The sequence below is a fragment of the Pyxicephalus adspersus genome, chromosome 3 (assembly GCF_032062135.1).
Source record: "Pyxicephalus adspersus chromosome 3, UCB_Pads_2.0, whole genome shotgun sequence".
In the NCBI taxonomy this organism is placed as follows: domain Eukaryota; kingdom Metazoa; phylum Chordata; class Amphibia; order Anura; family Pyxicephalidae; genus Pyxicephalus; species Pyxicephalus adspersus.
Genome location: NC_092860.1, coordinates 9,322,278 through 9,335,871, shown reverse-complemented (window position 1 = coordinate 9,335,871; position 13,594 = coordinate 9,322,278). Strand labels below are relative to the sequence as shown.

The window sequence follows — 13,594 nt, the reverse complement described above, 5'->3', positions numbered from 1 at the left end:
TTGATTTTTGATCGTTTTTCTTAGAAGTCTTAAAAGGAGATTTACCTTTAATCTTGGCAAGTGAAACTCAATCCGCTGTCACTCACCGCCTTTCCGGAACCAGGCAATGTCACCTTGAGAGCCGGAGCAAAACAGTGACCTAAATAGCTGAGATTATCGCAGGACAAGGCTGGCCAGTCTTTGCTGTGAAGCTAGAATGTGACCATGGGAGAAAACTGCATTCAAGAGAGCCTGTCGTATGCAAACTCTAATCAATGGCACTTAGGTGTCAGTACCTCTCATTGCCTTATCAAAGCTCTGCTGCTGGGTAAAGCTGCGTACACACCTGCAATTTTTCTCGTTGGAAAGGATCTTTCACGATCCTTTCCAACGAGAAAAGACTGCACGATGCATGAACGATGCTGTACATACAGCACCGTTCATGCTCTATGGAGAGGGGAGGGGGAGAGCGACGGAGCGGCACCCTGCTGCGCGCTCTCCCCTTCCCTTTCATTAGGATCGGTCGTCGTCCATCGTCCATGGATCCGCCAGGACGGTCGTCGGACGATGGACGATGACCGACTGTACACACGGCAGATTTTCGCCCGATAATTGGCCGATACCGATTATCGGGCGAGAAAAATTTGCCGTGTGTACGCAGCTTAACCCTAAATTTTAAAGCAGGCTCTGGATTCAAATCTGAGCTTTGCTGCATATTGAAACCTCACAGCCCAAATCCCATAAACCAAATCCAGCTTCCCCACATTATTATTGTTATTATTAAACAGGATTTATATAGCGCCAACATATTACGCAGTGCTGTACAATAAATAGGGTTTGCAAATGACAGACGAATACAGACAGTGACACAGGAGGGGAGAGGACCCTGCCCCGAAGAGCTTACAATCTAATAGAAGTAGCCACATGTAGAAGTTAAGTCGTCAGGGTGCAAAGTGTTCTGATTTAGCTGGAAGATCTATGCAATACTTAAAACTGAATAAAACCCAAAAAAAAGATCAATCCCGTAGATCAGCCTATCCGTCGGGAGGTTTCTTCCTTCGGGTCTAGAGTCGTCCAGATATCTGCCTTCTGCCCGGCGCTCCGTTGGCTGACATCTTCTTGTCTCTTCTTCCGGGTTCTTCCTGTGTCACCTAATCTCACATTGCACAGACGTGAGATCTGGTGACGTAAATTGGGAAAAAATTGCCTATCTCCCTCATTCACAGGGAGATTGGCAATTTTTTCCCAATCTTCGACACCCGATTTCACGTGTGTGCAGTGCGAGATCGATGAAAGGGCTCCTTGTGCGCATGTCCGAGCAAAAGGAGCAGCCTAGAGCCTCCAGTGATGCGTGAGATGGGTATCCCGGGAGGCTTTGCCTTCCCGTTCATTCTTGATTGCCGAGGAGATCAAAAATTAGGCAGGCGGTGCTGCACCCTTTTTCTTTTAAAGTTTAGGTATGCTTTAACTGCAAATTTTTGGGTGATATCATTATTTGGGTCCCTGTGCTCCTGTATGCAGTGCATGCAGGTGAAAGGAATTTGCAGGTAGTTGTACAAATCTTGTGTTCCTCTCAAAGCTGAAAATGAAAAGGGTTCAACTCTTCTAAGGGTTGTTAGTTCTTAAGCTAACCCCATTGTAACATAAACTGTAGAAATAGACAAAGAGGGTTTTTGGCACAATAATTGATTTGTATTTACTTGAGATTAGAATAGTAACAATTACAAAGAACACATATAATTATAGCTATCTTGTTAAGATTATAACAATTTTTTAGCTACATTCAAGATTGTTTGATGGTGTACAGGGACACCCATATGTGAAATATTTACGCATTTCGCCAATTGGCTTCCTCGGGGGAACTCATAGAGAATTTAAAATTCAGTAGTTGATCACTTGGTGGTAATAATTAGTATGGTTATGAAGAATAAATGTTTTACTGCATGGAGAAATGGCTTTTTTATGGTGCTGTTGTAACCATAATTATCAGGGGAGTTAATAGAAGGAGTAGCTTCCAAAAAATGTTTATGGGTGTTAGTACAGGCTGGGGATCCTGCTGACAGCTACAAGGAAGCCTTTCTTGTATCAATTATTGTGTCAAAAAAACCTTCCCTGTCTATTTCTACAATAACTGAGAGCTGCATATCATCCTTCTGGAATGGGGAATCTGGAGGTGATCAGTGGGCTGCCTTGCTACTTGCAACCAAAAGGTTCTGGTTTACTGTAAAGCATCTAGCTTCCTTTTTTAATGCAAGTGGGAAGCTGGCTCTTATGTACATGCAAATATCAAAATGCCTTGATGGCTGGGTGTTGGATTGGAGGAGGTGCGGTTCCTAGGTGGACTGTATTTGCATGCACTGCCAACATGCAATGCCGGTCAGGCTGGGGAGGACAGTTCTAGATGATGCCGAATATTCTCCAGCCAGCAGGCGGCTCTATCCGACTTGCTGCAGCTTCAGTTGCACTTTGTGAGAAACTCATAGTGTGCAGTGATGTCAGAGTAAGTAATTTTAGCACAGGAGAGAATTGTGCACCTTGATGCAATCAACTGTACACCATACCTGTGCAAAGTATGCTAGCACAGCCATTTATTGTCTCCAGGGGAAAGCATGTGACCTGGTGACAACACAGAATTAAATACTGGACAGGGATAGAGCATTATCACCTCTCAAAAGTACTAAACAAAGACATCCATGGCTTCATCAGTTGCTATTTTTATGCAAAGCTGCAGATTTAGAAAGATTGAAAATGAGTTCAGAAATGAATACACCATATTACACTGTGTATGAGGTTAGGTTTAAATCCACAAATGTCTCCCATACCTGAAATATTAATTGATCGCTTTTATCAGCATTTCGATTTCTTTTCAGATGATCCCATGGCATTTAGTAGAAGATTTAAAGGAACAGCTGGATTGCAAAATTTCAATCATTATGCCCCAGAGATCATTAATCTTATTTTATTGAAGTGCTTTGATGTAATTTATAGTCTGACAAGCAGTCAATTAAAGCACATAGCGGGTGATGACGTCTGAGCACGTTTTCTTTTTACCATGATTGGAGGGCTACGGTCTAATTTACCTCTGGTATTTTATCTGGATGTTTGGGCTCTACATTGCAATCATGGGTTGAAGGTTCCATTGATGAAAAGGGTGCATGGCTAGCATGTGAAAGGATAATATACTCACCATAATGTCATATGGAACGTCTTGAATCCTACCAAGGTTATGGTATGTGCCAGTAGCATAATACTTTGCAACCATAGGTGGTACCTGCTTGCGTTGTCATGAATAGGGATTATTGGCCAGTGCTGAATGTTTGGACAAAGGTTCATGTAGCACTGTAGTCTAAAACTGCTTTTTGCATTCTTTTTGTAGGACCTTCTGTGCCAATGCAATATTTTTTTAAGCTGGGTGGGAAGAAGCTGTAGGTGGGTGGCAGTCCCTGTATTGTGACCTAGCTCTTCTAAAAACATAGTGGTTACTAAAAAGTGCCGGGTGGTGAGCCCAGCTACAAGGAGCTTGGGATACCAGTGCAGTGGATTGCAAAGCAGGTCAAATGCAACATGAGGGCTACCATGTGCATTGCATGAGTGAGAAAAGAAATCATCAAACTTGAATGGAGGCAACACCAGTGTGAGGCTTAAATCAAACTCAGAGTGAACTAGAACCTCTTGATTGGACGTAGCAGACAGCCTGCTGAACACCTTCACATTCCAGAAGGCTGATATGCATCTCTCAGTTATCTATCGGCTGCTGTTATATTTACCCAGGCAGTAGAGTGTTGTCCCCCCCAAAGTTCTATTGCAAGTGGCAGGTAGCCTTCCTCCATATCCCCCATTCCAGCGGGCTGATATACAGCTCTCATTGAACTCTGGTTTTCTTTTAAAATTACCCATGCAGTAACCCCCCCCCAACTTTCCTGTGCACTGCATGGACGACATGCTTGTTTGCCTGGGGGTACCAGAATAAGTGGAAATACTTTATACTTCTCACTCCTCTGGTCAAGCCGATTCTCCCAGGATATCAGCGGGCCATTGCTGCATTACACATGGTAAAATCTGAAATCTGCAACCAGCTGTGCAGAAAATTAGCTGAAGAGGAGGAAGCCCACAGGAGTTAGGAATAAAGTATTTGTACTTATGCACTGCATGATTTAAATGCTTCTTAGAAGCGGCTCTGTATAATAACTCTCTCACAGAAAGCATGGAATATCTTTGTGTATTCAAACTACTAAATGATACCAGCAGGACAGAGAAAAGCAGTCACTGAGCACATACTGCAAAAGTTAATGGTTCGGTTGTCACGTATTGCTGGAGGATGTCTTAGCACTCAATTGTCATGAAGTGACCCACAGTCGGATGTTTTTTTTTTTTTTTTCATCTGTTCCAAACACGGGAGTAAATCACACACACCAGCTGATAATTCCTGCGCTATAAAAAGATCATCCCAGGCAGTCAGGGGATATTGATCTCTAATCTTTGTGGTTATTAAGTATCAAGGCTTCTAGGAGTTGGATTATTTAACCTTCCTAGTGCCAGGACTTTCCACTGAATTTCCACTGCCTGGACTTTACACTAAATGATTTGTGTGGCACAAGGTATGTTGTAACTCCATATTGGTGTGTGAAAATAACATATGCTTAGTTTTATTCAGAATTTAGACGGACACATGATATATGGCATTTGTTCCTAATGAAGGAGAATTTATGTTGATTCCTAAATACAAAAACTTTCAGGGGCCACATATAACCCTTTTCTCCATTTGACTTGGATAACCTGTCTCTCCAGTGGAAGGCAAAGTGCAGCTTTGTTCCCCAGTGGATGGAAGATTGTATCTGTTGAACTCCAAATACATATACAGTGTTCAACCCAGAAATCTTTATAAGCTGAGTGGGAAGAAACTGTAGGCCCTTGGTGGCCCCACTTTTGAGTAACCACCCAAAAACAGCCGGGTTGCTACTGAAAAATGCCGGCTGGTGCGCCCGGCTAAAGGGGGCTGGGGGGAACACTGATTCATTTAAGAATTTTACGTAGCCATACCCCATGAATATGTTTTGCGATATATGTAAACCAAGAAGTCATATTTTAATGAGGAGTTTGCTAGACGCATGTGAGGGTGTCCAGCCATGTGCAGAGGATAATTTAGATTTTAATGTTCCCCTCCCCAATGTTCCTTCTATCAAATCAATAGAAGCAGTGGTGTCGCACATTTAAGTGGAGTGTTGTTTTCTCCCCCCATCTCCTCACTTCCCTCCCAACAAAACAGGCGATTATAAGCTGTGTTTAGGCCTAGTTGGCCACCAGGACTTGGGCGCAGTTGGCCACCAGGTCTGGGGCCCAGTGAAAGATCAAGGTGTTTTTGTCTCTTCAGGCCACCATGACATATTAGTACACTTAGCCTTTTTTTTGGGTTCCAAAAAAGGAAAGTGAGTAAAAGTCCCAGCATTTAGTGTTTTAGGAGTTTTGAGGTGTTGGTCATTATAAATGCATTCAATGTTTATAATTTCAAGCAATATAAAGTAATGAACGACATCAGCATTATTATAAGATCATGTTTTGTTATTCAACTTACCTATTTTATTTTATTTTTTATTACTCTCTACAGGCAGGCGTGGGATCTCGCTGTTGATATTTGCCTTTCTCAACTGCCGACTATTATCGAAGAGGGCACTGCTTTCCAGGTAACCATACCTGCAAGCTTAACCATAACTTTTTTAGGTTTTTGCTGCTATCCAGGGCTCCAGTAGAGGGATTTCCACTCTCTTACTAACAATCTCAGCAGAAAGAGAGTGCAGGGAATTATCTTAACAGGACACAGCTTTAAAAACCTGACAGAGGTTCTAGCCTTCCCATTTTTGTGCCCATTGGAGAGATTTCCTCCAACTTCTACCCCTGTTCTTGACACCCTGTCGATCAGGCAGGAAGTGAGGCAACAATACAGATTTTGAGGATTTGTAGGAAGAAGCAATACCATCCTATCCAGTAAGTATTTGTTGCTCACTCAAGTTTGATGAAAATGGCCATCAGGGTTTAAATAAGCTCCTGATCTTCTAACCCATCCCCACTCAATCCCAAATCTGTTGGGGTGAATTTGGGTTTCATGCCTAATGTAGGAAAAAAAAATTGGAGCCTTGAGTTCTTAATCCTAACAATCACTTTGCTGAAAGCTAACAGAATTTTAAAGACATGATCTTCACATTGCCAATTCAGAGCAAAAAGGTGCTTCTCTGCCAAAGCCAAAATTGCCTTTAATATCATTTATTACCTTTACAGCACAGCCCCTTCTTCGCTGACCAGCTAACAGCATTTCAGGTCTGGCTGGACATGGGGGTAGAGAACAGAAACCCCCCAGAACAATTGCCGATCGTCCTGCAGGTAAGAGCCATATTCTCACACTAACTGAGAGTTATTCTTCAATGGAGGGTAGCTTGACAATGTCATTCCCCAAATCCTTCTCCTTTAATTATTGGGTTTATATCTTGTATACCATCACCCTGGTTTTACACACTTGAGCAGCAGGAGTACTAATTAAAATCAGATATACACTGATCAGTCAAAACATTAAAACCACCTGCCCAATACTTTGTAGGTCCCGTTTGTGCCGCCAGAACATCTGGTCAGTGTATGCTGCTGGTAAAACTTAGATTTATGCTAAATTTACATTTTCACAATGTACCGATTCACCTGCATGGCAACCTGGGAGCACGTCCGAGCCTCAATTTTGTAATGATGAACAGTGATTGTTATTAACTGACTGCGTTTTCTCAGTAAATTGTTCAATCTGCACAGATTTTTTTAAGTTGAGTCCTTTAGGATTGCATGTTCAAACATACTGTGTACCATGTTACATATTTACACATCCTATATGAAATAAATATATATAAAGAACTTTTTCTTTCTTTCTTTTTATTTCTTCAGGTGTTGCTGAGTCAGGTTCACCGCCTCCGTGCCTTGGACCTGCTGGGAAGATTTTTGGATCTGGGACCCTGGGCTGTTAGCTTGGTAAGAATCTTCATGTTTTTCTTTCCCATGTTTGATAGTTGTGTCTTGTTGTTTGCAATGACCAAACACTTCCAACCTAATTAAGAGTGAATGATGATGACATTAAGGGCGCTTTGAAGGTAGAAGAAATATTTTCCTTTTGTGTTTTGCAGAGCAGCACAATGCAAAGTAATATAAACCTACAATATCTGACATAAAAGATAAAAATAAATTAAATGTTTTTTGGTAGAATACCCTTGGTCCATCAACATATAAGCCATCCATTGGGATGCTTTTGGCTACACCAGACGAACTCTGTATTGTTAGTTCTGTTTTTTTTCTGGGTCCACTCTTATCAAGTCTTAGGCTCTTGTCTTTCCTTCTTGCAGGCCTTGTCAGTGGGAATTTTTCCCTATGTCCTGAAACTGCTGCAGAGCTCAGCGCGGGAGCTTCGTCCCCTACTCGTGTTCATTTGGGCCAAAATCCTTGCAGTGGACAGTGTAAGTGGAAGACACTGGGCTGTTTAAAGCTTCCCTAGGCATCTGTGCACCTCATTCTGTATATGTATGACTTAAAGATGCATTGTATGATCACATTTTGTAGACCTATGACCATCACTCCTGTATGCGTGTGTGAGGTACTGATGTTGGCTAAAAAGACGTGACTCACATTCAGCATTTAAATTCATCCAAAGGGAGTTTGGATCAGGACTCTATGCAGACACCTTGGTTGCCTTACACCAAACTGGTTAAGCCTTGATGGAGCTGGCTTTATATAGAGACATGCTGGAACAGAAAGGGGCATTAAACAAACAGTTTCCTCAAGGTTGTAGTATTACCCCATCTTACCCCATCTCTAAAAACATAACATTACCCTTCACTGGGAACATGGGGGGATCCATACAATTGTGGTCATGATCCATATAACACGGTGTTCCTAGTTTTGGGCCATATAATGTATGCTACACCAACATAAGTACAGTGATTCAAAATGAATAATTCTCTTTCCTTTCCTTTTTTTTTTTTTGTTTACCTGCAGTCATGCCAGGCGGATTTGGTGAAAGATAACGGGCACAAGTATTTCCTGTCAGTTCTAGCAGATCCATACATGCCGGTAAGACCTAAAAAAAAAACCTCATGGCCTGTTAGGGTCTATGAGGAAAACATACACAAGCATTTGTTACTTCCAGTGTAAGTTATTAAAATTAATATAATCTGTAAAAATAAAGGAAGCTCAAGTAAAAAAAAATTTGATTATTCTTGTATTAAAAAAATTGCTGGAATTTGTTTTTAATAAAATTTTGATTTTGTTCTTTATTATCCTCATATTAATTCTCTAAGCATTGTCTGTCTTCCAGGCCGAGCACCGTACGATGACTGCATTTATTCTGGCAGTAATTGTGAATAACTACACCACCGGACAGGTGAGATCCTCTGCTGCTGTTCAGGTACCAGACGCCTCTTCCCACTGGTTTTAGGGAACGTTCGCTCACAACAAACCTAAGCAGTCTTTAGAGAATCACATTAAATCTGTATGAGTAACACAGAAAATGTTAGGAGAGTACGTGCTGCTTTCAAGACATTGAACACTAAAATAGTCTTTATTCCCTATAGGGTAAATAAAAATATAACTCAGATATATGCCTGGGGTGCAAGAGTCCCTTTACACCTTTATTGTCACTATTATCACTAATGCCCATATTTCTTTCCCACCTGCAGGAAGCCTGTCTGCAAGGAAACCTGATCGCCATCTGTCTGGAGCAGCTCAATGATCCGCACCCCCTGCTCCGCCAGTGGGTGGCTATCTGCCTAGGCCGTATCTGGCAGAACTTTGATGCGGCTCGCTGGTGCGGTGTTCGTGACAGTGCCCATGAAAAGCTTTACAGTCTTTTGTCGGACCCCATTCCAGAGGTGAGAGGAAACCTTCCCAGTCCCCTTCAGTAATACAAACTTGTTCCTTAAAACAGAAAACTATATAGGAATTATGAAGACAGCCATTGTTTCTGAAACCTATCTATTCTGATAAGTTCCCCTAAACAAGAACCGTCTGTGCTTCTTGCCAGTTAGTTCCTGTGGAGCAGCATGAACTGTTTTTAATGAGTCCTAATTTAGTGGAACCTTCTATCTAAACTTGCAATATCCCAGTTTCAGAAAGTGGTGCTGGTTCTGCACAGGTCACACTGCTACCAGCACCTCTACCATGGAGCTAGGCCCTTGGTTTAAGATTATGGCTATATACTATGCAGGATAGGATCCTCTGCTGAGCCAAATAAAAACTCTTTCAAATGTCCTGTTTGACTGTCAGCATGCCTATTCAGTTCAAAGTGAACAGTAAAAATTAATTGAGTGGGGTCAGTAACTACACTGGGTTGGTGATGACTTCCTTATATCCAGGATATGTACTGGATACATTCATGAAACAGATGTAATCAGTGGTGCAATACTGCCCTACTAAAGCTCCATCACAGAGGGTTACCTTAATTGTGGTATCTGTAAAAAATCGATTTCTCAGATTTTAGCACCTCTGTATTCTTCCACAAACTATAAATCAGTTCAGTTTTTTATTGTGCCATCCACATCCTTTCAAGGATTTACACAGCATCCTAGCCCTTATGGATTGTTAAGATCCCAGAAATGCACTGGTCATTCAGTTATTCAAAGGTTGAGACTTCCTTGGACCCATTTGGTTTTCTGTCGTGCAATCTTTTCATTTTTGCTTATCCTCATATTGTTAGTGTGCAGGCCTGGCCTGAGATCAAGAATAGGAGGGTTGGAGGAAAGTTTTTATTCAGCCTTTTTTTTAAAATTTCTGTAGGATGGTTTTTTGAACTCCTTTGTCATGTAGTAAATACTACGCTTTCCTCTTAACATCTAGGTCCGCACATCGGCGGTGTTTGCCCTCGGAACATTTGTTGAAAACTCGGGGGAGAGGACGGATCATTCCACAACAATCGACCACAATGTGGCTATGATGCTGGCACAGCTCATCAATGATGGCAGCGCGATGGTCCGCAAGGTGAGTGCATAATTCCTGAGAAACATTTTGATGTTGCACTGAAACTGATCTTTTCCACTCCTTGAACCCCCATCTGTTTGCTTTTTGTTTGTTTTTTTTTACAAATGGCCATAATATCACGACATATTGGGGCTATGGCCCCCTGGACCTGGTCTTCTCTGTTTTAGGCTAGGTACACACGTGCAGTGGTTCTCGTCCAATCATCGGCTCAGGGCTGATATTGGACAAGAATGTTGCATGTGTACAGTGCTCATTGTCCATTGTCCGAACTACCATCCTGGCTGATCCTCAGACAATGCAAGACGAATGATCGTAATGAAAGTGAAGGGGAAGGAGCGCAGTGGGGTGACGCTTCTGTCGTTCTTCCCTCCTCTCTCTATGAAGCAGAACGGTGCTGTATGTACAGCACTCGTTTAAGCATCGTGCACTTGTTTGTTGTTGGAAAGGATTGTGGAAGATCCTTTCCAACAACAATTATTGCATGTATGTACATAGCCTTAGTCTTTACAGATTTAGTGGTGCTGGGTGTCATTCAGCTCAGATCTATTAATGGGTCATTGTACTTTGTCTCCTCAGGAGCTGGTGGTGGCTCTCAGTCATCTAGTGGTCCAATATGAGAGTAATTTCTGCACAGTGGCTCTGCAGTTTATGGAGGAGGAGAAGAATTATCATCTACCATCTCCGGCCACTACAGGTGAGATTGCTGGCAATTTAGTTACTTTTTCCCATATGACTTCCATTTCTAGAACAATGCTAACACACTTCTCATGTTTCAGAAGCCGGCAACCTGACGCCAGTGCGTGAAGCTCCCAGCACTCCTCGTTTACGATCTGTGAGTTCTTACGGCAATATCCGAGCAGTTACCACACCTCGAAGCTTGAACAAGTCGCTGCAGAATCTCAGTCTGACCGAAGAAGGTAAGAAGTACTGTTAATTTAAAAGCTGATCAACACTTTACAAGGAGCTCTCACATGAAGGAGTGATCATACAATCTCCTTTAGACCTACCAACAACTATTCAGGTCAGCAGACTTCCTGATTTGTTTCTCAATTTCTGTAAATTTATTAGGGGTTGTATAACCGTAATGTGTGTGATGCCAGATAGTGAATTGTTGTTGCTTAGTCAGACCTGAGCAAATGTAACAGGCCCTGTACAGCACTACTGAGTGGATAGCATATGTAATGTAGAAATATGACTTCCCCAAATGCAAATCATACACAGAAAAACACTTTAAATACACTATATATAAAATACACTATATAAACAGAGGGCACCTAAACCATCACGTTTTTAGCTTGTTAGATAGCCTTTTGCAAAACTTTGATCATTTGAAATGCACTCCTCCACACCACTCCTCCTTTCCAAGCTTTATCGCATAGATGTTTATTTATGTGCCCACAAGCCATGGGTGTCAGGCCTAAAATGGTCCTGTTTGAACAAACATCACCGTTTTTCCTGACTGCATGTCAACTGCATGTCTTTTCTTTTGTCTTCACTCTGCTTCAAAGCATTTTCCCCCACTCCCCCACTGGACCTAATCAGCAGGACTATCACTTGGATCCCTATGATTAAACTTTGAGGGTGAAACGCTTCAGTGGAGTCACATTTTGTAGGAGTAAGTGTATTCAAGAAAGCCATACAATGGTTCGAGCAGACCCAAAGGGAAAACCAGTGGTCCAAAAGCCAGAAGGAAAACAGAGTTGGTGTATGGAAATATGAATTCAAACAGCACTGTAAAAGTTAAGCCACCTGACAGAAATGTCCCTCTTTCTTTTCCTTCTGGCTTTTGGTATTTGGACCACTTGTATTCCTCCTTGGGGTCCTCTCGGCCTGGATTGAGACATTAGATCCTTATCAAGCCGTTCCTGGCTGACCCTCTTATAACAGATCGTTTGATCTACATCATCCTAGTCACGTGACAAACTTTAGTCTCTATTTTCCCTGAGAAATCAGAATTGCGAAATGCGTCAGAAACTTAGGCTGCCTTATTAACCACAAAAAATATATTGCAGTATAGTACACAAGAAAATGACTGACTGTTTCTCCATTAGAAAAGAAGTAAGACCTAGACCTTATATATATTATATTTTATGGTTCAGTGTTCTACCCCAACCCTTTTTACCTGGGCGCACCACCCCGGACTTTTCAATAGCCACTGGGTGGATACTAAAGAATTGGGCCATTACCCACCTGCAGCTCCATCCTACCCAGCCTAAAATTGTGGGTTGAACACTGATGTTTGTTTTGCTGATATTACCACTGTAAATAAATTATTGATGTGTTAATACTCCTCATTTTAAGGAGATAACTCCTAAAAGCTAAAACACAAACCTCCTTATTAGACTTTTTCCTCCCCCTTATTTTTAGCCTTCGTTGCTCAGACTTCATCTCTCTGGGCTTTACGTGACTCATTGTGCTGTACATACATGTCTAATTTTTTTCATTTTGCAGTATAGGTTTGCCTATTATCCTGTCATGTAGGTGGTGCTGTTTTTTTTAGCAGTCTGGGGTGGTATGTAAAGTGTGCCCATGTCTCAGGAGTGCAGATAATCCCTTATTCCTAACAAGCGGCCAAAAATTTGAAGCACAGAATGCTAAAAGACCTTACAAGGGTTTCTTTTTCACAATGGCCTCCCCAAGATAACAAACCTGCAAAATTGTGTATACTTATATTTACATAGCTGTATTAACAGCTCAGAAGTGATGATTGGGAAAAAGAAATGAGTGGTTTTGAGTTATGTGATCACTGTTTGTATAATAATGATCATGTGGTGAATGGAGGCCTCCCTGATGTAAGATTTCACCCTGCAAATGAATACTGCCACCCTCAGGCTTCATTGGGATATGCAATGCCCATCTATGTAATAATGTAATTGGCACCTACAATAGCATTGTTAAAAACAATAAATTAGTTTAAAGAATAGTAAGGAGATATATGATGCCACCTAATTTGCCACCTTTGGTCTTGAAAAAGATTAGGTACTATTTTTTTTTTTTCAGTATAAATGATTGTAGTGTAGTGTAGTGTAGTACTTTCTTAACTTTGTATTGGGTGGTGTCTGATAATTTTACCTTTGTGTGTTGCTTTTTTTTAACCAGGAGGGGGCTCTGTAGCTTTCTCTCCGGGGAACCTCAGCACCAGCAGTAGTGCCAGCAGCACCTTGGGCAGCCCAGATAATGAAGAATACATTCTGTCTTTCGAGACGATTGATAAAATGAGGCGAGTCAGCTCCTACTCGTCACTCAATTCACTAATAGGTAAGTAACTCTCATATCGGCCACTAGGAGGTTGTGACCCAAAAATATGAGCTCATTAAACACAATATATATATATGAGAGCTTTAAAAGGATTTGTATTTCTTTCCATTTGGTCCTGAGTTTTACTCACCAATGCCACACTGCAGGGTCCTGTCTGGCAGAACTAGACACCTGATTTCTTTACCGCTGCAGTTCAGGAACACTTACAGGTCCTTTCCTTACCCCAGCCTGTGATTAGACAGTGAAAGGACAGCAGCAGTCTCCCATGCCATGGCGGCAGACCCTAGCAGTCTCCCGTGCCATGGCGGCAGACCCTAGCAGTCTCCCGTGCCATGGCGGCAGACCCTAGCAGTCTCCCGTG

General features: G+C 41.9%; 1 protein-coding gene across 1 annotated transcript in view; it reads left to right on the top strand.

Annotated features, from left to right (window-relative positions):
• The window catches only part of RPTOR (regulatory associated protein of MTOR complex 1), a 139,157-nt gene that overhangs the window by 105,361 nt on the left and 20,202 nt on the right, over positions 1-13,594 (top strand). The window contains exons 9-19 of the mRNA XM_072403513.1: positions 5,585-5,660; positions 6,253-6,354; positions 6,898-6,981; positions 7,350-7,460; positions 7,999-8,073; positions 8,318-8,383; positions 8,679-8,870; positions 9,835-9,975; positions 10,552-10,669; positions 10,752-10,892; positions 13,075-13,233. Coding sequence (XP_072259614.1) covers positions 5,585-5,660; positions 6,253-6,354; positions 6,898-6,981; positions 7,350-7,460; positions 7,999-8,073; positions 8,318-8,383; positions 8,679-8,870; positions 9,835-9,975; positions 10,552-10,669; positions 10,752-10,892; positions 13,075-13,233 — 1,265 coding nt within the window. The remainder of the gene's footprint in view (positions 1-5,584; positions 5,661-6,252; positions 6,355-6,897; positions 6,982-7,349; positions 7,461-7,998; positions 8,074-8,317; positions 8,384-8,678; positions 8,871-9,834; positions 9,976-10,551; positions 10,670-10,751; positions 10,893-13,074; positions 13,234-13,594) is intronic.